Raw genomic sequence first — 24,475 nt, 5'->3', positions numbered from 1 at the left:
GCTGCGCAGAATGACTGTCGTCTCCCAGCCCTGCTCCAAGCGTGGTGATCAGCTGGGACCTGCGATGAGCTGACTACAGCCCTATACACCGCAAGTCAGAGGCCCCGAAACTGTGAGTACAGCCTCCTTGATGCCCTGCATGGTGGCCATCACTAATCCTGCTACCATTGCCATCTACTGCTCACTCTCCACATCTGTGGCTGCCATTTCAGCGTGTGACGCCCCTAGCTACGGGTGCGCCTCATGATCATGCCCGGCTGGGTCCCCTAACCAGGACACTCACTAAAGCGGTCTGATTCACCTCCCCAGCACTAACACTACAGAAACACTGCTGCTTTTCTGGTAATCCAGTGCAGATCTACTGCCCAGCACGATGTACATTGGCTGGAGGATGACGTCCTGTCCCCCCTATTGATCATAGTGAGTACGCCATACCCTATATGTGACCGTTATCAGAGGGGACTCTCCTGCCAGACCAGTACTGTGGGCCCGTGTTTATACCTACACATCAGCTGAAACACCCAATTCTAGCGCCAGCAGCTCAAAAACAGGGCGCTCGGATGCCAAACAACGCCCATTGAGCTACGATGGGGGCAAAGCCCCCAGAAGGGCAGATGCTGGTTTTGCTGCTGGTGAGGAGGGGAACCAACGCAGGCACCACGGCCATTATGGCCATACTAAGAGCGGGTTTCCGCGCTATCGACATCCGCTTGGACACATTACCTAGCAGACTAGACGATATTCACGGCCACATAGAGGCCCAGGACACGCGCATTGGGGAAGCAGAACGGCGCATCTCAGATCTGAAGGATGCGCAGCTCTCCCTGCAACGACTCCTCGAACGTTCAGAATCCCTCCTTAAGCAACTTGCTGCTAAAACCGAAGACCTTGAGGCGCTTTCACGCCACAGTAATATCCGCATTGCGGGAATTGCAGAATCCACAAACACTGGGCCTATGGTGAAATTCATCTAGGCAGTTCTGGCGGAGCTATTTGGGAGAGACGCATTTTCTGCGGTGTTTGCAGTCGAGTGAGCCCATCGGACTTTAGGGCCTATGCCCTTTCCCGGAGCTCCCCCGAGGATGATACTATATCATGATGTGGCCCTTAAATTAGCCAGAGAACGAGGAACTCTTCTTTACCAGGGATCCACTATTTCCATCTTCCCAGATTTCACACCACTGGTACAGGAGGCCAGACGCAAGTATATAAAGTCAAACGCGCTCTCCAAAAGGCAAACATCAAATATGCGGTGCTATTTACAAACCATGATGGGGCTGATTGCTAACCTTATAACTATCACTGGTTTGGTGGGAATTACTGTATGTTTTACTATAAACTCTGATGGCTCCACGGAGCGTTGCCATCCCCGTAGGATGACTATTCGTCTTCTTCTTTTCCTTTATTTTTCTTCTTTGCTATTCGCTCCTTTTTTGGCTTATATTGGGATTTACCGGGTGCCTTGTTGTTATGTATCCGATGGGGGTGGGGGGTGAGAATGGGTTGTAAGGTCATTCTTGATATATTATTGTTTGTCATGTTCATTGCAAGTATGGAGCATTGTCATTTTTTATATGGCAGCTTGTGTACACTGTTTACCTCAGGTGCGAGAAATTGTTCGTACGAATGAGAAAATGACCACTGATAATGGTACTAGTCCTGGACTCGGACTCCAGTGCCTCTCATAGAATGTCAGGGGCCTAGCTATTCCCAAAACCAGTAGACAAATATTTGCATATTTGGCTCGACACACTGTCCAAATTGCATTCCTACCAGAGACCCATTGTACCCCACTATCGACACAGTTTTGCATCCACTTGGGGTGGGAACCATTTCTTCTAATGCTACAGCTCTTCCGGGGAGAGCGCATTTTAGTTCACCGCTCTCTCCCTTTTCGATCTGTTAAAGAAATTACTGACACTGAGGGTAGGTATGTCCTCACCAAGGGTATACTGGGAGGTGAAGCTATATTACTTGTAAATGTTTATGCTCCGAACATAGATTCCGACGACTTCTTCCCTACTCTGGCCACATGCATTGACAAATTGGATGCCGACGTTATTTGATGGGGAGCGATTTTAACCTCACACTTGACCCTGCTCCAGATACCACTGGCCCGAGGTGAACCACGAAACCACACTCCACTGCAGGCCTTTTGAATCTCTTACTTGCTTCATTACTGGAGGATCCTTGACGTACACACCACCCAACGACCAGTACGTATTTTATTCAGCCCCACATGGGTCCTGGTCTTGTATAGACCACTGGTACCTTATACCGCAGCTGATGCAAGGATGTGCGGGAAATTGAATATCTGCCTCGCACGATCTCAGATCACTCCCCGGTCCTCCTTGTATTCGATTTTTCATTGCTCCCTAAACCGCGCCCATTGTGGCGGTTCCCCTCCTCTGCTCTTTTGGATCCAGTATTTCGCACTGGGTAGGTGACGCCATTAAGGAATATTTTGAGCTCAATGATGGCATAGTTGACTCCCAACTTATACTCTGGGACGCCTTCAAGGCTGTAATACGTTGGGTCAGTATCTCTAAACAAACGGGGGTGCTCTGTTCAATCTGTACTGAATTAAACGCGATCGAACGAAAACTAAGAGGTGGATAATAATTCCCTTGCAGACCCCTCTGCAGCTTCTTTTCTTACCCGTTCTGCACTGATGGTTGAATTCAATGACGCAGCTGCCCGGGAAGTATGCTAAGGCCAGGGTTTATGGAGAGGACGAGAGGCTGGGTAGGACGCTTGCAAGACTGCTCCGCCCACAATACCAATCGACGTACATTACACAGCTGGACTCGGACGACGGGGACCCCATTAATTAATAACACTGACATCACGCAAATACTGTTATTTTATGTTATGTTAATTTATTTATTGAACGCACGATTACCCTGAGGTGTCCTGGCGCTAGCTCAACTCTACTGAGAAACGTGGTGGCACGGAGAGAAAGTTTGGCTGTAGGGAGTTATTAACATACTATACGCAACTGTATGAAACGCGGTTCCCACCCGATGACCAGGCCCTGATGGACTATTTGCAAGAAATTGCTATGGTCTGGCTTCAAGATGGGCAACCTGAGTTCTTAGCCTACCCCATTGATGCCGATGAAGTGCGGCAGGCAATTAAAGACTTAACTAGTGGTCAAGTCCCTGGTTCCGATGGCCTCACTGCAGATTTTTACAAGGCGTACCAGGACATACTCGCCCCTCGACTGGTTGAAGTATATGCTGAGGCCTAGGAATGCGGCTTTCTCTCCAACTATGTGCGAAGCCATAGTAACACTACTACTTAAACCAGGCAAATCTCCTACCCAATGCCAGTCGTACAGACCGCTATCGCTACTAAACCATGACTATAAAATTCTTGCTAAAGTCTTAGCAACACGCCTCTCGCTACTGGTAGATACTATCTTATGCCCCTTCCAAGCGGGGTTTATTCCCGGTAGATCCACGACCATTAACCTGCGTACAGTTTTCTCGGTAATGAACCAGATGGAACCTACGCTCTCCACGGCTGTCGTGATGCTAGATCTCGAAGGCATACGATTCCTTGGAATGGTCATTCTTCTATGCAGCAATGCAGAAATTAGATATCCCCATAGGTTTTTTAAGCCCGATTCTCTTTCTATACTCCAATCCAATGGCTCGACTGAGAGTGAACGGGATACTTACAGCTCTATTTTCTTTGTCAGTTGGTACCCGTCAGGGGTGCCCACTATCACCCCTACTGTTTATTATAGCCATGGACCCTCTAGCCCGCCATCTGCAGGAGCGTCATCTTCACAGGGGCTTTGCAATTACACCCTGGTCCACTCATTGCCTCCTTCTGTGCGGATGATGTACTGTTATTCGTTCGCCACTAAGCAGAAAACCTTCCTCCACTACTAAGAGAGATGGTCCGATTTGGCGTACACTCAGGCCTAGTCATAAACTGGTCAAAGTCTGAGGTTTTCTCATTGACGCCTGCAACCACCCAAGTGGACATTGAGTTCCCTTTGCGTTGGTGTACCTCCCCCCCCTAAATACCTTGGTATTTATCTACATTGCAGCGCGGACAAAGTCATCCGCGTCAACTACGGGCTGGCTATTGACCACCTTACGCTGGATTAAACTACCCCTTTCTATAGATTGAAGGATAGCCATCATTAAAATGGTGGTACTTCCACGCCTACTATATCTATTCATAAATATCCCAATTGCATTGACAGCTGCTTTTTTTGCCACTTAACACTCTATACTAATCCTACTGGTGTGGGCGTGTAAACCCAGAATCGGATGGGATACTCTCACTATGCCATACGAGCGAGGAGGTTTTGGTGTTCCGGATCTCTACTGCTACTATCTGGTAGCTAAGGTCCATTTCTCATATTTCTGGTACCACCCCGATGCTCGCATTCAGTATCTCAGACCTGAACGATCCCAAACGCACCCGAATGCCCTCTCAGCAATTCTACCGCAAGGGCTCCCACGGTGCCCCACGGAAATACAGACCGTATCAACAACTTGCTGGGCATGGACCAAACTGCACCGATATTTGCAACATGACGTCTTATATTCCCCTAATACACCACTACTCGATAATTTATGGTTACCCTCTACCACCGAAGCTCTTACTAAACGGACCCAGCATGGGTTAAGGCTGGGTACTGTGGGAGACCTGTTTAAAGACTCTCGACTATGCTCTGTTACTGAATTGGCAGCAAGAGGCGCCACTACCTACATGGATACATTTTTATTACATAGAGTGCATGGAGCCCTGAGAAGTGTTTTGCATGATGCTACTACTGAACCAACTGACTTCCCTTCCCTCTCACTCTAGTCATTAAATCCACTGATAGCACACACCTAATTTCCCGCTTTTATTGCGCATCTCAATCTTTGTGACCACTAGTGGGACTCAAATCTAGGAGAGCTTGGGAACTGGACTTGGGTAAAACTCTGCCGGATTAAATATGGTCCTATTACTGTGCCCAAACTCGATATGTATTGAATAACTATAGACACAAGCTGACACATTTTAAATAGCTTCATAGGGCATATGTTACTCCTAAATTGATGGCCAGAATCAACCCTACTGTCCCGAATGCATGTCAGATGTGCGATGCCAGATGCAGACTTGGCACACCTCACTTGGGATTGCGTACACATCCGGGATTATTGGGTGAGTATTTTTCACCATTTATCACTCATGATTGAATTCACGCTAAAGCCCTACCCAAAGACTGCATTGTTAGGTTATGTCAAACCCCTCAAGAGGAATGTCAGAAGATTCTCGAGGTTTGCGCTCCTCCTAGCTAAACGTCAGGTATCCCTACATTGGGGTAGAGCCCGAACACCAACTATCAAATACTGGGTCCGTTACCTCATTTATTGTAATACAACAAGTGATACATATGCTACACTGCTACCTCTTACCTCCCGCCCTCAGGATATTTGGCAACCACTTAAAGATTACCTACAGATTAATTTTTCAGATGGAACATCGATGGGGCTGGATGAAATGTGAAGTGACACCAGGGTCTGCATAACTCGCTCAATTAGACAACCAGGACCCGGTATATGGGTATGAACTTGCTTCTTTGTGAACCCTATTCACTCGTAGTCGCTGACTAGAAAGCGATACTATATGCGGTACTATGTGCCCTATAATCTATAGTACTCTTCTGTAGATCACACATGCTCCGTTATTGTAATGTTAGTTGTGTTCATTTTTTGTTTGCTGATATTGGTTTTAACACTGGAAAGACAAGGACACGCTATGACTACAATACACAATTGTCTTCTTTATTTTTGTATTATGTTTTCTTTATTGCTTAAAAAAACAATTTAATTTTTTTTTTTTTTTTTAAAAGAGCAACACACACACTACCCACGCTCAAGAGTATGATAAAACACACAGATGATATTTATAAAGACCCTATGCATGCAAGAATTTTCACACCTAGGGTAGACAAAAAATATAAGCCAGCACCTACAGACCCAATCTACATTAAGGGCCAGACTCCTTAGTAGTCTCTAACGCTTGCAAAAGAGCAAATTCCCAAGCCACAGGAGATGCCCCTCCTCCTGATAAAGAGTCCAAACTTATAGATGCGTCGGGCTTAAGAGTTGCGTGATCTTTGCAGTCCCCTTCCAATCGGCGCTCCGTTTGCCGCTCCTTTTATAGAGGGGGCTCAAAGAACATATCCTCTGACAATGCTTTTATCTCCTACAGAGGCATCAATCAGTCACCCTCTTCCAGACGTTACTTTAGAGGAGGATTTAGGGGCAATAACTGCAAGGGCATAGGTAAAGGTAACACGACACGAACCTCCCCTGCTGTAAACAAACAGTGACTTGCCTCCTCGTCCTCCAATCATTCCACACCTGTTAGGGGACTTCTTTCTCAATTTCTACCCGTATGGAAATCAATAACTTCAGACAGATGGGTTCTACAAATTATCCAATCTGGTTATTGCCTGGAGCTTATCGACAATCCCCCAAACATTCCTCCAAGATCACTCAAAAAGTCAACCGAGCATTTACAACTTCTGAAACAAGAATTTCGCTCTCTTTTTCAGAAAGGAGCTATAGAGCCAGTCCTATTATAGTATCGGGGAAACGGCTTATACTCCCTATACTTTCTCATTCCCAAAAAGGATGGTTCACTCAGACCTATACTAGATCTCAGAGACTTCAATCTGTATAGCCAATCAGAAAATGTTCACATCGTGATACTTCAACAAGTGCTCCCACTCCTTCAGCAAGGCGACTTTCTGTCTACTTTAGACTTAGAGGACGTGGACTTCCATATCCCAATACATCCAGCTCTTCGCAAATATCTCAGATTTGTGGTGGCAGGTCAACATTACCAGTTCAAAGTACTCCCGTTCGGAGTTACCACTGCTCCCAGAGTATTCACCAAATGCCTGGCAGTAGTCGCGGCTCATCTGCGAGGACCACATATTCACGTCTTCCCATATTTAGACGACTGGCTCATCAAAGCCAGTTCACAAGCAAAGTGTCTACATCACACTCACAAAACAGTACGGCTGCTCCACGATCTGGAAATCACAGTAAATCTGTCAAAATCCCATCTCCAGCCCTCCAACAGGCAAACGTACTTGGGAGCCACTATCCATACACAAAGAGCTCTAGCCTGTCCCAAATCCACCAGAATTTGCAATATTCAAGCTCTAATTTCGCAGTCCCATCTCAACCACTCTTTACCAGCTCAAGTATTCATGAAACTACTGGGAATGATGGCTTCTTGCATCTTAATTGCTCCATGTGCAAGCCTCCAGATGCGTCCTCTGCAGGAAGGCTTAGCACGTCAGTGGAATAAATCTGTGTCAATTATCAGTTCTAGTGTTGGTGGACGGCTGCACTCCTCACTCTCTGCAGTGGTGGAATCCACAAAACCTTTCCAAGCGGTGACCCTTCATATACCGAGTTCCACAGACAATGCTAGCTGCAGACGCATCGCCTACTGGTTGGGTAGCTCGTCTCCAAACTCTCACAATTCAGGGCTTGTGGAGCCAACAGCAAAAACAACTTCACATAAATAATCTAGAACTGCTAACAGTATTTCTAGCGCTCAAAGCTTTTCAAACCCAAACTTGTAGGCAAAGCTGTCCTGATACGCACAGACCACATGACAGCCATGTATTACAGAAACGGGGTGGGGGGGTGACACAGGCTCCAGCTGTCACACCTTGCACAGGCCATTTGGAGGCTGGCCGTACGTCACAAAGTCTATCTCCTAGCAGAACACCTTCCATGAGTAGACAATCAGATTGCAGACCTGCTTAGCAGGTAGAGACATCAGATCCACGAGTGGGAACTCCATCCTCAAGTTCTCCTCCCTTTCTTTCAGATGTGGGGCTTGCAATTTCTCACTTGGAAAGTTCCTCATTGCTATCACATCACTGAGGAGAGTAGGTGAGCTTCAGGCACTAGCCATGGAAGAACCCTTTTTACAAGTACATCAACATAAAAGTGGTTCTTCGCACCAACCCTGAATTTCTACCTAAAGTAGTTTCTGCCTTCCACATCTACCAATCTGTTGAGTTGCCTGTGTGCTTTCCTCAACCAGATTCTGTGGCAGAACGGGCTCAACACACCGTAGATTTAAAACGAGCATTACGTTAAGGACAACATCTTTTAGTTAAATAAAACGACACTCGCTTTTGCTCCACCTCACAAAGGCAATCCCATTTCTAAATCGGGCATTGCACGGTGGATAGTTAAATGTATTCAGACATGTTATGCAAAAGCAAAGAGGACTTTACCAATTCCCCCAGAGCGCATTCCACTCGCAAAATAGGGGCTTCTATGACTTTCTTAGGAAACCTCCACATGGCTGACATCTGCAAAATGGTCTACACCTCACACATTCACCAAACACTATTGTGTTGATGTGTTAGCAAGACAACAAGCTAATGTAGGCCAGGCAGTTCTTCGTACACTCTTTCAAACCACTGTAACAGCTACAGGTTAGCCACCGCTTTGGGAGATTACTGCTGTATAGTCTATGCAAAGCATCTGATCTACAGCTCACTACCTCAAACGGAAAATGCCACTTACCCAATATGCATCTGTTCTTGGCATGTAGAGCTGTAGATTCGCATACGCCCACCCACCTCCCCGGGTACCTGTTCCAGTACTATCTTACTTAGATACATACGCAAGGACTTCTCTATTCTTACTAACTCCCTTTCACCCTCTGCGGGAAAACAATCTAACAATGGAGTCGATGCCCATGCGCACTATCACCAAAAGGAGGAGTCACCGTCACCTACCTCGTGACTGGAAAAGACTTCTTCGAAGAAAAACAAAGTGCAAACACCCGGGTACAACACTAGATGGCAGGCTATGCAAAGCATGTGAATCGACAGCTCTACATGCCAAGAAAAGTTGCATACTGGGTAAGTAGCATTTTCGTTTTCGAATGGCAATTGTTTCTCATACTGGCTACCAATACAAAACAACATACCCATAACTTTAACCTTTCCCATGGTGGCACTGAGTCCCGGGGCCTCTGCCACTGCATTGTTTCTAGAAGGCAACGATATGACACTGCTAGACCTTCTTCTGACCAGTGTAGCAAAAGTCCTTCTTTCCGAATGGAAATCATTTAACCATTTATCACCTCCCACATGGTGGGCATGGGTATCAAATCTTCGAGGGGCACATATTTACAGCACAAAAACTAGTCCTACTACCCCCGCCAATCTCCAGTGCAGTATGGCGATCCCTAGATAAATACATAGAACTAAATTCATAAGCCGTTGCAGTGCAACCTACAACATGTTCTCAAACCTGAACACACACACACACACTCCTAGATTGCAAGGAAATAAATCAAATGAAATTAAGTGGTCGAACACTATTGGTAAGTGCTTGATTGTGGACCTGTGTATTCAACGAATTTGGTCTCCGAGAAGAAGCATGTAAAGCTTTACTTCCAGGAGTACGAAAGACCTTGGTGTTGGTTATCATACATACTTCAGTGTATTTAACAAGTTGACTCTGAAGAACAGGGTCCTTGTAGCTGCAGAATAACTCCAGTGTTTAGGATTATGTTCTTCGTTGTATGGAATTGCTCTTTTTTCAAATCCCCTTGCAGAAAGAAAAGAACAACTCAAGACAGTCACATGTTGTAGCTAAATCATGCAGTCCTTAATTTCATCCTCACTTTGAGTGGAATGCCACACATCTATTTTTTCGAAAAATAATTTATTTGCAAAGACCACCTCCACCCCCTCACAAAGTGTCTGTAGTGATGGTGTACTTTGATGTGCTCTTACAAAGGAATATGTGCCTATTCTGACCTTTTCCTCTACCTTGTTCCATGTGTTAGAAGGTGTCCTGGTTATTGTAATTTCCAAACGGGACCAGATAAACAGCAGCACTTCCAGTGCTTAATTTGTAAAATAATTAGTGCCAGGGCCCAACTTATTCTAAGCAGCTGGATGTCAGGGTGGCCGAAAACAAACTGTCTAATGTTCATTTCACCTCTTTCATTCACCCAAATACTCACCCTGCCCCTGTATTGCATTCTTATAGATTTCTTTTCATCCCTACTTACACCCTTCGCAACTCCGGCTCAAACTAAGCACTGGCTTTTCTATTTAGGATCTACTGTGTAGACTATTTGTAAGATGAAATTGACTGCCTTGCATGTAAAAGCTGCATTTGTGACCAGTGGTGTGATGACTCTTCAAGCCCCCACACCCCACCCACAGCTTAAGTGGGGGTGGTGTTCACAATTATAGGTATTTATGAACCTGTCCTGGCTGCAGCTCTACAGACAAAAGCTATTAAAAAATCATAAGTAAAGGAAAGTGATAAACACCACAGTGGTGATGAGTTGACCAAAGCAAAGAAATTAAAAGAAAAAGAGGGAATGAAAGCGTGAGAGAGATTTGGAAGGAAGAGAAAAAGGAAGGACATATAAATATATGGATGGAAGGGGAAAACAAGATTTACATGGGTGGGTGAAAGAACGTGTCTAATGATGAAAGGCTGGATGAATAGGTGTATGTATGAATAGACTGCTGAATGGAAGGGTGAAAGGATGAATTGGTGGATTGATAAGGGACAATTGGTGAATGGATGAAAATGAATGAATGGATGGATGAAAGTATGGAAGAATGTTGGAAGTGGGAGTAGGATCGATGCAAAACTGTAATGAGGGTAGATGGATGGAATGGTGAGAGGATGGGTGGGAACCTGAAAAGATGGATCGATGCATGACATGCTTAAAGGACGGGGAAATAGATGGACTGAAGGCTGGATTAAGGGACCTCAACTAGAGTGGGTAGAGTTTACTCGCTTTACTCAGCTGATGGCGTTCCAGTGATGAATCAAAGTGGGGGGATTTTCATTTTCTGACTACTCTCTTGTTTGTGACCTTGGTAGCCTGTTTCCTGGAGTGTTAGAATACAAGTGATATATCTGCAGATGAGAATGGTATTTCTTGAGAAAACAGGTTATCTTCTGCCCATTTGAACCTTAGCCACAATGCTCATTACTTGTAAAAATGTTTTACTTTCTGCTAGTAGTCAAAGCTCAGCTTAATTGATTTTATTTATTTTATCAAGTTTAAATCTGTTAATGTATCATACAATGTAATCTTTATAATATAAAACAATAATCATAATGACTGATTTCACACATTTTCACTTACATAATGAGCATTTTGAGATGAGCTTTATCCTCTTAAATGTTTCACCATGACTAATTTGCATTTGCTGATTCGTAAGAGTCCAAAAATTTAAATAATTAACTTGTCTTTTTCTTCAGGGCCTAAATTGTTATACTCCAATAATATGATGAAGTAACTCTCCATACATTCTGCATATTAAGAAGCAAGTTCTATTTCTTTTGGTTTGAGTCGTCTGTAATTTTCCATAAAAGTAATTGCTTAATTCTAAGCAAAAACATTCATTTGGTTTCCAAGTATGACCAGTCCTATGTACTGTCACTGTGTAACGAGAGCAGGACATGCAAAATATTCTAAATCAAACTTCATAATTATTAATGTCTACAACTGTTTTATTTAAATCTTGAATTGAGATGTTGTGTGGCAAAGGAGTTTGATCTGGACTGCTCATTTGTTAGTTGAATCAAACTAGCCGTGAGTACTTCAGTACACAAAGAAATTAAGAAAATGGAGCACCCTCGCAGTGTATATCCCAAGCTTGAATTTATGAACAATGTTCGTATAGCGATGCTCTACTTGCTGAGTGTCAGTATACTTTATAATAAAACCTAGAGAAACATTTGGTTACACAATACATCATTAGTACAGGACACATCAAGATCGTCCCCTTTTACATTTGTTCGAGGAGGGAAGCTACAAATGTCACTTGTACAAGTAGGGTAGAAAACATCAGTCCACCTGGAAGTTGAAGGGGGCAAGTAGCTTGCAAGAGTTCAAATCAGTTTTTGGTTGTCTGTAGCTGATGGCATGCTATTGACTAACAATGTCCCCTCTTCATCTCCCTCTAGACTCATACTGACACACACTCTTCTCTTGTTCCCATCATTCTCTCCCTCATTATCTCGCTCCCTCTTTCATATTTTCTCGTTTGAGTATTTGCAGTAGCTGTGTGTTGGTATATTTTAATCTTGAAATCAAGGCATGAGGTGTTTATTCTTTCTTTTTGTTTACTTATACCTGTCGATCGAGCCAGGCATTAGCCAGCAAAGCTTGTAGATCTCATAATTTTCAAGAGTTATAAGCATTTCACTAAAGACCGATCTTGTGAACAAATGTGATAAGTTAATACCTTGTTTAATTATGGTTTTAACTTTCTACCTAGTTTCTTTTTCACATATGCAGACCGTGAGTTTTTGAGTGTTGATGTTCATTTTTTCTTTCTGCAGCTCTGCTTTTCTTTTTCTTGTCTCACTAAGGAATCCTCGCAGCATAGACATTACCAGCTTATCTAAAAGAGACACGTTAGTGATAGATTCCTTACCTTAGAATATTCCCCAGGCGTCAGTCTGGATCTGGAAAGTTTTCTGCTTTGCAGTACCCCTGCGTGCCAGTAGGTGACGCCGTGCGGCTCCGCGCCCGTCACTGGCGTCGTGCGCGCCGGGACAACATGGATGCTACTTAGGCGCCACCCATGCGCGCTGATGTCAGTTCTTTCTTTTTCCGTGCCGAAAGCGCATATCCGGATTGAGCACGTACCTCAGTCATTTTTTGACCACTCTTTTGAGACTTTTGTCTCTTTCTCTTGTCTCCTGGTGCACGTAGGGATAATCGGCTTTAAGTCTTGTGGGTCGTGCCGCGGTAATATGTCGGTGGCGGACCCCCATGATTACTGCCTGGAGACCGACCACGACTCCCGGGATTGTCGGGACTGCCGTGCCATGGCCCCGAAGGCATTATAGGAGCGGTGCCGGAAGTTGCTGGAGGTCCGGCACTCCTCTCACCGCCGCTCCGGGTCTAGGGGCCTTTCGCGGGACCGCAGCCGTCGCTCCTCAGACTCTAAGTCTTCCCCTTCAGATTCCGGTAAGCGACGCCATAAGAAGTCGAAGAAGCGTGTTCGCTCTCCAACGTCCCCCCGTCACTCCCCGGAGGCGAATGTGGGGGACAGGGGCTCCACCCCTGTGGCCTCTCTGGAGCCTGGGAGTTCCGCGGCCTACCCGCTATACCCGGGTCCGTTGGCGACTCCCAAACAGCGGCAAGAGTTTCTTGCTGCCTTTGGACCACCTGTTTAGACCTTCAAGACGCAGGTGAACTTGATGTGCCTTCTGACCCGGGGTTTGCCTCGCCTCCGCCTACTATGGAGGAGGGCGCTTTCTACACTATGGTGCTGCGGAGACTATCCACCTCGACCTCCCTATGGAGGCCCTTAAGACCAACCTCCTTACGGAGGTGCTCCAGACGGCGTCTGTCATCGGAGCCGATGCACCCTTTCAATGAGGCGCTTACCGAAGTCCTCTTGTGTTCTTGGTTGCGGCCGGCCTCGGGGGCGCCGATGGATAAGAATGTCGCTAGGCGTCATCGCCTGTCACCTGGTGATCCCACCTTCTTGACCACTCACCCCACGCCTGAGAGCCTGTTCATTCAGGCCTCGACATCGCAGAGTGCCTTTCCCTCGGCTCCGCCGGACAAGGACTCTAAGAGACTGGACCAATATGGCAAGAGGTTGTTCTCAAACATTTGGGGTTGAGATCGGTTAATACCGCCTGCTTATTGGGCCGTTACTCCCATGCAGTGTGGGATTTGGTGGCGGAGGTTCTGCCTCAGTGCTCTGAGGAGGTCCAGGCTGTCCTTTCCCAAGCTATTGCAGAGGGCAAGGATGCGGCAAAGTTTGCCATCAGGTGTGGTTTGGACACCACTGATTCGATGGGCAGGGCGATTTCCACGATGGTGGCGTTGCGGCGCCACGCGTGGTTACGTTCCACTGGCTTCTCACCCGATGTCCAGAGCTCGCTCATGGCCATGCCCTTTGAAAGCTCCTGCCTCTTTGGTGATAAGGCTGACAATGCCCTGGAGCGCTTTAAAGACTCTCGTGCCACGGACAAGTCATTGGGTCTTTCCTCGAAAACCCCTGTCACGAAGGGGTTTCGTTCCTTTCGTGGCCAGGGCAGGGGGTGCCCAGGCGCGCTCTTCCAGCAAGCCTGTGCAAAGCCAGCCTCAGCGAGGCCGCGGACGTGGCTTCCACAGGGGCGGGTCTGCTAACCAGCGTGCGCGGCAGTCCACTTCCACCCCCGCTGCTTCCGCTTTGAAGCCTTCCTAATCCGAGCTTTAGGGAGCACACCCACGCCAGTGGGTGGCAGGGTTCACCTCCGCCACTGGCGAGAGATTATGTCGGACAAGTGGGTGCTGCAGATAATCTGCCAAGGTTACTCGCTCCCCTTTCTGTCCTCCCCTCCAGCCATGCCACCTCGGTACCACAGCATGTCGGGGGATCATTTGGCTCTTCTCCGTCAGGAAGTCACGGCCCTTCTGGCCAAGGGGGCCATCGAGTATGTTCCCGATCAGGAAGTAGGGAGTGGTTGCTATTCCCACTATTCCTGTTGGGCCCATCTTGGACGTCAAGTCACTTCCTCAGGAAGGAGAAGTTCAAGATGCTGACTCTGGCTCAGGTCCTGTCTGCCCTGGACCCTGGAGACTGGATGGTAGCGTTGGACTTGCAGGATGCTTATTTTTACATTCCCGTCCTGCCGGCCCACCGGCGTTACCTGCGGTTCACGGTAGGCCAGGAGCATTTTCAGTTTGCCGTGCTCCCCTTCGGCCTTACCAGCGCCCCTCAGGTGTTCACAAAAGTGATGGCGGTGGTCGCAGTTCATCTGCGCAAGTCAGGGGTGTCAGTCTTCCCCTACCTCGACGACTGGTTGTTGAAGGCGGGTTCACCCCAGGCAGTTGTCTCCCACCTCCAGACTATAGCCGACCTCCATCAATGTGCCGAAGTCGCACCTGAGTCCCTCTCAGAAGCTCCCTTTCATCGGAGCGGTTCTGGATTCGACGCTGTTTTGGGTTTATCCTCCCGAACAGCGAGTCCGGGATATTCAGGCTATGGTTCTGCTCTTTCAGCCTCTATCCCGGGTTTGTCAGGATAACCCTCCGGCTTCTGGGCCTGATGGCCTCCTGCATCCTGCTGGTACCGCATGCCAGATGGCATAAGCGGGCTCTGCAGTGGGACCTGAAGTTTGCAGTGGTGGCTCACGAATCGTGATTGGGTCAATGGCAGATCCCTCTCCCTTCCCCAACCGGAGCACACGGTAGTGACGGATGCGTCCCTCCTGGGTTGGGGAGGCCACATGGGAGAGGCGGAGATCAGAGGCCTCTGGTCTCCGGCGGAGTACCGGTTCCATAACAACCTTCTGGAGCTGCGGGTGATCCGGCTTGCACTGAAGGCATTCCTTCCCTCTGTCCGGGGAAGTGTGGTGCAGGTGTTGACGGACAACAGCACTGCCATGTTGTATTGCAACAAACAGGGCGGGGTGGGGTCGTGGACCCTATGTCAGGAGGCTCTGCGCATCTGTACATGGCTGGGACATCAAGGCATTACCTATGTGGTTCAACACCTGGCAGGTTCTCTGAACGCCAGGGCGGACGAATTCAGCCGCCGGTGCATGGTGGATCACGAGTGGCGTCTGAACTTGGAGGTCTCTTTCTGCGATGGGGAGAGCCTTGGTTAGATCTATTTGCCACCGAAGAGAACACACAATGTCATCAGTTCTGCGCATTGGAATTTCCAAGGCGGCACTCGCTCGGAGATGCTTTTCGTCTCGAGTGGAGTTGCGGTCTGTTGTACGCCTTTCCGCCTATACCACTTCTTCCCAGAGTGCTGAAGAAGATCAGGCGCAACCGGGCCCAAGTTATTCTTGTGGCTCCGGACTGGGCTCGAAGAGTATGGTATCCCGAGCTACTCAGTATGAGCATCGATCCCCCGCTCCGTCTGCCTCTTCGGGAGAATCTTCTGTCGCAGCAGCAGGGGACGGTCCTCCACCCGAACCTGTCCAGCCTCCGCCTCCATGCTTGGAGATTGAGCGGCGACAGTTGACACCTTTCGATCTTCCTCCCGTGGTCTGTGATGTCATCTTGGCAGCCAGGCGTCCCGCCACTAAAATGGTGTACGCCTGTAGGTGGAACAGATTTGTGGCATAGTGCACAGCTAAGACTGTGGATCCCCTTTCTGCCCCTCTTTCTGAGGGTTCTTCTGTTCGTTCTCTCTTTGGCCCAGCAGGGCTCTGCTCGGGGCACTCTTAAAGGTTATCTTTCGGCTATCTCTGGCTTCCTGATCAGCCTTCTCTTTTTAAGTGCCCGGTTGTTAACCGTTTTCTTAAGGGCATTACGCACACGTTCCCACCTGTGCCCTTCATAATGACTCAGTGGGACTTGAATCTTGTCTTGACTTTTCTGATGTGCGCTCCCTTTGAGCCCCTTCATAACTGTCCCTTACGTCTTCTTACTCTCAAGACGGCTTTCCTGGTAGCGATCACCTCTGCCAGGAGAGTGAGTGAGCTCCAGGCTCTTTCTTCCAAACCTCCTCTCATTTCTGTTCATCCGAACAAGGTGGTTCTGAGGACAAGTCCTTCTTTCTTGCCAAAGGTTGTCACGGCCTTCCACATCGGGCAGACCATCAATTTGCCCACCTTTTTTCCGCATCCTTCACGGGGAGAGGAGTGGTTCTTCCGTCTGGACCAAAGACTTGCGCTCGCATTCTATCTGCAGCGTACACAGCAGTTCCGGATGGATGATCAGCTCTTTGTTGGCTACGTGGGTGCCAAAAGAGGTCGTTCTGTGCATCAAAGCATGTTACTCCTTGGCCAAGAAGGAGCCTCCTGTGGGACTGCGTGCCCATTTGACCAGGGCAACTGCAGTCACTACTGCCTTGGGACTCGGTGTCCCCTTGCAGTATATTTGTCAGGCAGCTACGAGGGCCTCGCTGCACACGTTTACCAAGCACTACTGCCTTGACAGTCTGGTCCGGAGAGACCGCTTCTTTGGCCGTTCTGTGCTCCATGACTTTCTGGTGTAATCTTGTTTGCAGACCCACCACCGGTGTTGGTATTGCTGGGGTATCTATTCTAAGGTAAGGAATCTATCACCAACGTGTCTCTTTTAGATGCACAAGTTACTACTTGTGTAACGATATATCTGTAAGAGACATTAGTTAGTGATTGATTCTTTACCGCCCCGCCCATCCTCCCCGTTCTGCGAACTGATTACTAGGGTTAAGGTCATCCCTTTTCAGGGCCCTAGTTTTATGCACCAAAGGTCAGTTTCTCGCATGACTCTGCGTTTCGGCGCGGAAAGTTGTGTACAGAACTGACTTTAGCGAGCATGGGTGGCGCCTAAGTAGCCTCCGTGACATCGTCCCGGTGCGCATGACGCCAGTGACGGGCGTGGAGCCGCACGGCGCCACCTGCTGGCGTACAGGGGTACTGCTAAGCAGAAAGCTTTCCGGATCCAGACTGACGCCTGGGGAATATTCTAAGATAAGGCATGTATCACTAACTAATGTCTCTTACAGATGTATCGTTACACAAGTAGTAACTTGTGCTTATAACACATTTGTACATAATGAGTGTAATTTTCCAGATAGTTACCTAGGCAAAAACTATTTCCATAATCCATGCCAATCTGTAAGCAGCATTCTGTTTCCTTTAAATTCTTGCATGGTTTACTGTTTTTGTCAAATGCACTCTGAAGGATAATGGGAAAAGCTCTTGCAACATGAAGATGCACTATCTTATAGGGGAAAATGTTTACCTTTTTTGTATTGAGAAGTGTGCTTGGATTAGTGCTGTAGCTTTTTTTGTTTGTTCATAAAACAAGCTTAATTTCTAATAGTTCTCGGATTGTTTAGCATTAAAGCCATCTCTTAATTCGATCTGCACGCAGCCATGTAGTAAATTTGCACTAGAATCCTGTCTTGTGTTTTATTTTAAATGCCTGTTGCATCATTTCACGTGGATATCATGAGAAGAAAGAAAACATCTGTAAAGAATATACATTGGTAAAAGCTAATGTATTTCAATGTTTTATTGCTTTGAGAGAGGAGTGTATGGATGCCCTTGTTCAAATTGCTCCACTGTTTGTGCTTAAAAAGGGCTAGCAGAAAATAGTAGTCTGTGATTACATCATATGTGGGGAACAATCTAGCTGCAATCTAGATTTACACTGGGAAAAGACTAGCTTGCTTTGTTTGCTCTTACGCAAAGGCAGTATGCTAATTTCTCTGCTTTTTTATCTTTGGTCTCAACAGATCTGTCAGTTTAGAAGAAAGTATAAAGTCCATGGGTTTGAGTCCAGAGGAGGATGACATTCCATGGACAGACCTGCGAGACAACCGGGACTTGACTGTCCTCTTTAACTGGGATCCCAAAGACTGGTACGCAAGTATGTTATAAGAAACTGAGTTAGTTAAGTCATTGGACCAAAAGGAGAATTATTTCATACATCCAGACACTAGAATATTTTGGAGCATTTTTCATTTGTTGAAAGAAATAAAGCCTATGCAGCTGCAATATCACAAAATAAATTTTCCGTACAAGATTTGAGGTGCATTTATTTATAAAAGCGAGTGGAACGGGTGGGGGGGGGGAGATGGCGCATTTAACTGACTTGTATGTCAAAAGACCCCATGGGTTAGGATTTCCCTCATCACTGGCATCAGATGTATTGCCCATATCCAGAACCACTTTGAAATAGCTTGATTGATCTAGCCCATTAAAACCTGTGGAATATGTCGATAGATTCATTAGGGTATCTATATTTGCTACCTAAATAATTCGAATTTTGTAATAAGAGCTGATCTTTCTTCCAGTGTTAAGTCATTACTTTATTCTGCACAGGCTAAGCTTTCCATTCCCTCCAGGGATTTTCAGAATCTGTCCCAGCCTTACATGCTCCTGAAAAAATGAAAATGCACATGTTGTGCACTCAAGTCTTCCATCTGTACAGTCATTAAACATGGTCTACTCCCCAAGCACCAGTAGTGCTGCATGCCAGTCACTCACCACTAATCAATAGTACTTTTACATTTGTCCACACAACCGGACATGTTGCTCTCTATCCCTCGACATGGTGTAAATTCCATGAAAATTATCTTCTGGTGAGGTTGGTTCTTGGCTGAGGGAACTGTCTCATTCTAAGTTACTTTTACTCTTTAGAAATACAGTTAATTAGTAGAAAACTTCCAAATTCTAGTAGATATTACCAACAGAAATTATTGTCGTGTAGTTCCTAGGAGTCCCCCGGGACCTGCGCGTTTTGGATGACCTAAACTGAGGGCTTGGTGTCCCAACCACTTCCGGACACCCCCACAGGATATGTCAGCCGTTAGACCAGCTAGGTCCACAGTGCCACTCCCACCCCCCTGTATTCTACAGTGGTGTAGGTAGTCTCTGGCAACCACTGAACATGACAACCCTGATTATTCAGGGATCGTGGAAAACAGTACAGTACTTTTTTTCAGAAAATACACAGGTTGGCGATTAGGACATTTCAATAAGTATTTATTGGTCCAGCGACAATCTGGTGTTGAACATATGTGCTGCGACAATCAGGAGACCAGCATACTAAAGAGAGCGCTAGTAGCAATATAGTAAATAGTAGATACATTTCAACTATAGTGCTAATAAGATTAACATAAGCAGTTCAGATAAAAAAAGTAGCACTTTCATGTTCCTAAAATGCTCCCCCTAAGTAATTTGGCTAAATGTGGCCTGGATGTGTAGGTGTATATGCATATAGCTAGGTGTATCTGTAGCCTAGAAACCCCTAAGGATGAACCAGCCCCCTCACCTGATGGTTTGGAACGACTGACCCTGTCTCTGGGTCGAGGATGACAACCCGCAAGGGATGTCAAACCGCTGTGTGTCGGAGATTCGGCATGCAGGACCCCCGTCTTAGCCTGGAAGGAATTCTCCTCCAATTTGTAGCGGGGAGTGAGGGTCTTTTATACTAAACTTGTCACTCCAGAGTGTTTTCTAGCATCGATATGTTTTTAAAACAATCATGGATGTTTTTTAAAACAATCATAAACAATCACTGATGTTTTTCTAAACAAGTGTGATCATGCACAGCTGGCTGTTGGCCAAGGAGGAAAAAAGTGGTGACCTTTATACAGAATAAATCAGCCGTGTCTGGGGACATGTTTATGTACGGCGGGTACAGGGTTTATGATATGATACTTAGAGCCTGGTGTCAAGGAGACAGGAGCAATCTACTAGGTAAAAGGTCACCTGTTTAGAATCATTATTGTGGTGTGGATGGGACAACGTATGTAAAGATTGGGTATACATCGATGGGACTATCCTAAAAGACATGACAACAGGAACCAGTGATTAGTAGAGATAAAAAAAATTCCACCTTACTCTGATCTCTGAGAGGTTTTGAATGTTTTGTGTTGTCCTCTGGCATTACCACTTAGCACCACCAAATGGTTGCAAATTTCACAGCCAGCCCACCAATTCTGGTGCATGTCACACCATTTATTGGGACCCTTTATGGGCATCCAGCACATGCAGTGCGTCTCAACCAGGGCCTGAAAAAGTATGATCCACATCATTCCCATCCTAATGAGACTACATTGGCTCCTTGTATTGGCCCTCATCTTCTAAATCAGCTGCAGAATTTACAAAGCTATCCTGATTAGCACCCATGCTTTTCTTGCATACCAGCTCACCATCTCTAGATCTCTGCACGTCCGCAGCCAGGAAACCATCAGACTGCAGATTAAGAAGTATAAAAAAGAAAAAGCAAGGTAGCAGGCCTTTTCTATCCATGCACCAAGGATCTGGGGCATCATCTCCCATATTCATCGACCACCATTATGCCACTCCGCTTTAGGAAAAAGTTGACGATTCACCTCTTTAAAGAACACTACATCACAATGCATCAACTTTCCGCAACCCAGTTTCCTCTCTTACGTGTTGAAACTGTGCTGGTCTTTGACTATCTACAGGCTGCGCTGCCTTTTGGCTAGATTCTGCTCTACATAAATGGCATATTCATACATAGTGAGCCAACCGCCTATCTCAAATGTTGGTTGAGACACAGAAGAGTAGGTAACCAATAAACAAAAGAAGGCCCTATCATCCCACTTGCAGTCCTCTTTACAGTTATGTTTTGCATTACTACTGCCCTATTTAACAATTTCTGGCACCATACTCAAGACATTAACGGGATACACCTAGCCATCGCAGACCGGATCTCTCTTTCACCTGATTAGCATGCAGATCATCTCCTGTGGCCTCACTATACAAGCCTGAACAAACCTGGAGCAAACAGTTCAGGAATCTTGAGCTGCTGTCCCAGGTGGTTACATAGGCCCTAAATGAACTAACTTTTCACTGGGAATTTGCATGGCTTATTAAAGAACCATACTGTGGATACCATTAACCTGGTATATCATCTTATGGTTGCTGCAAAGAGAAGCTGGGAAAAGTTTTATTTTGAATTCAATGCTTCATAGATCCAGTCTCCGTAGCAGCTTAAATCAGTGTGTTTTGTGTCCGTAAATGATTAGTATGCTAGTGGAGTGCAAGGTACTTATTGAGACCTAAGATATAGATGCAGCTATTCATAGTATCATATCCTTGGTGATTGCAAGTCAATGACCTGCTCAAAATATCCATCTCTTCTGAGTGCAGTTCCCATAGTATTGAGCCCCGTGGTAAACCATTTTTTAAGTAATTCTAGACCCTTTTGGCAGGCAAATGTACCCAAGTTGGGTCAAATTATGTTGAATTCTTGACATTTGACAGCTGTGCAGAGATAGCTGTGGGGGGGCTGAGGAAAGCTCAAACTAGAGATGGTGACGAGAAGGTCAATTATAGTGGAAATAATATTTTTTGAGTGCATGGCTGTAGATGCACATACTCCTGCTATCATGTGATGGGCATGGTCATTTGTAACTTGTTTTTCTTAGAAGACGTTAGTCACTAGACCTGTTGTGACCACTCTTGTCCACAATGCACCAGTATATTGGCTCCACCTCAGATTTTCTTCCTCTATCGAGCTCGATAGTTCGAGAACACTGCTCCAAGATAAATGCTTTAATACACACTGGCTGTTTCGTCTCTGTTCCTTCTCTGGTTGTTATCTTCCGCTTTGATCTTTCTATAAAAAAATTATTACATCGATAACTGCTTTTGCTTGCGCCTCTGGGACTTCAACTCCACCCACATACTTTATCATTAGGGATGGTTGACACCAATCATGTCCGTCGCATATCACACCATTCATATTCTCATACATTAATCTCACCCAGCCATAAAGACAACATGCATTACATGTTATATCTCATTAAACTCGTTAACACAGTGTTCCTTGAGTGTTTACAATATTTATAAACACAGGCATCTTGGTAATACTTTTAGGAATACATGTATTGGACGAATGCCTTTTTTTCAATCTTCTAACGGCTTTAGTCTCTACGCACGTTTCGGCATAAGTGCCTTCATCAGGAAAGTCACGTTTGCATATTATTAGTGGTAACTGGCTGCCATGGCAGACCCTGAGTTGCATTGTTCCTAGCAACTTCGTCCTGGCTCCGGAATGCAGTAAAGGCTCTATATCTGCAGAGCCAGATGCAGACATTCATATCTTGGATCACCCTTATACTCGAAGGACTGTGTTTAGACCCACAGTCCGGTTGCATATATTTGAGTTGTGCCCCACCTTGTAGCCATTGGGCTCGTTCCTTCCTACAAGTTCTAGTATCTTTGCTGGTCGTTTGTGTGTGGCGCCTTACGGCTAGGGGGGTCGACTTCGAAACTGGGGAACCGGGTTCGAGTCTCTGCAGCGACGCTCCGCATCCTGTGATTCTGGGCAGGCAGCACTTAAAGTTCACAGTTGAGTCCCAACGCTTTCTTTGCGGTTCTCCCATTAGTGCTGATGGCAGCCCCATACATCTTTACAAAAGTCCTGGTGATTATTGCAGCTTCGCTGTGGAAATCAAGTGTCGATTTCTGTTGAAGGGATTCTGCATCAAACAGAACTATGCGTAGGATTATGGGACCTTAATGCATAGGGACGGAGTCATCCTACCATCTTAGTACCCATGAGCCCAGGACCGACTAACTATAGTGTCTCACTTGCTCTCCCTACTCACAAGTGATTAGACACCCCAGAACACAACACTCCCGAATCTCTCAGCAGGGATGTGGAATTCCTATAGCCCGACGCCCGGGACATTGTTTGGGGTCAAGGGCAACAATTTTTCATGTCTATTTTGTCCTTGGGGCACTTTAGCTGTCAGTTTACAATACCACATTATGGATCAAGGAAGGGCATTGTCTACAGTTAAGGTAATATGTGTGTCCATGTGTTAACACTGTTCAAACTTGTATTTATGGTTCATTAATGCAAAGCCTTTATTATTAGGGTGAGCACTAAAAGTAAATGTTGTCATCTCTGCCTGCACTACTGACGGTGGTTCCAGTATAAACATGTACACACGTTTTCAAAGTTTAGTAATATGAGGCTGTTGGAAACCGGGCAACCGGGTCAGCAGTCACCAGGTTTCCAAGCACAACGGTAGCTTGGCTCGAGCGGTTGGGGGTCAGGCACCGTGTTAAGCGTACGTCACACCCTCACAATAACCATGCGTTCATCCGTTCCAAAAACCACACTACACCGTAAAAATTATGAAAGAAAGTAGTTTGTCTTTATCTTATTTTCTCTCAGTTGCAGGGTTCAAAACATACATACAATACTATAAGACTTTACTTGAAAATAGCAGGTCAAATAAATAATACCACAGTGGGGTTTCAATAAATAGGATCAGGTCATAAATAAGCAAGGAATAAATAGGGGTGCAATAAATACAAGTGGCTAATAAATACTGTCAGACAATAAATACAATGCAGGAATAAATACAGTCAGACAATAAATACAGTCAATAAATAAAGCACCTTCAATAACTTAAATAACACAATTAATGACAATTACAGTTCACATCACTTTCCTGAGGTAGTTTGGTTTTACTATGCCCAAGTACAGCTTGTGGTCATTTGGATGACATGGGGGGTGTCCCACCTAGATTGGTCAAGGCTGGGCCTGAACTGAGGTAGAATAAGGGTAACCTAAGGATCTGGCTCTCCCAAAATACACAACCCCTCACAGAGGTCACTGCACCAGTCTCAGTTCACCCCTGGCACTCCCAGGCTGGTTCTAACACCCCTCTAGCCCCTAGAATGGTCTTTTAGGGCTCCACAGGGCCTCATATGCCCTTTCTACCACTTACTGCCCTTTTCACGATGATCGGCTCCGCTCGGCGCCGTGTCGACGTCGCTGGACGGCTCCGGTTCGATGTCGCGTCGCTCTGTTCCACTTGACGCAGTGTCGATGCCGTCTGGCGGTTCCGGTTCGATGTCGCGGGGCGGCCTCGGTTCAATGTCGCGTCGATCTGCTTTACTTGACGCCGGGTCGGTGCCGTGAGGCGGCTCCGGATCGATGTCGCTGGGCAGCCTTGGCTCGATGTCGTGTTCCGGCGTCACAGGGT

General features: G+C 46.3%; 1 protein-coding gene across 1 annotated transcript in view; it reads left to right on the top strand.

The window, feature by feature from the left end:
- The window catches only part of NAA25 (N-alpha-acetyltransferase 25, NatB auxiliary subunit), a 792,299-nt gene that overhangs the window by 530,216 nt on the left and 237,608 nt on the right, over positions 1–24,475 (top strand). Inside the window, exon 17 of the mRNA XM_085636118.1 lies at positions 18,230–18,355. Within this exon, the coding sequence (XP_085492244.1) occupies positions 18,230–18,355 (126 nt within the window). The remainder of the gene's footprint in view (positions 1–18,229; positions 18,356–24,475) is intronic.

The sequence above is a fragment of the Triturus cristatus genome, chromosome 11, assembly GCF_964204655.1.
Source record: "Triturus cristatus chromosome 11, aTriCri1.1, whole genome shotgun sequence".
Lineage (NCBI taxonomy): Eukaryota > Metazoa > Chordata > Amphibia > Caudata > Salamandridae > Triturus > Triturus cristatus.
The sequence above is the reverse complement of the archived record's forward strand: the minus strand, read 5'-3'. Positions and strand labels throughout refer to the sequence as shown.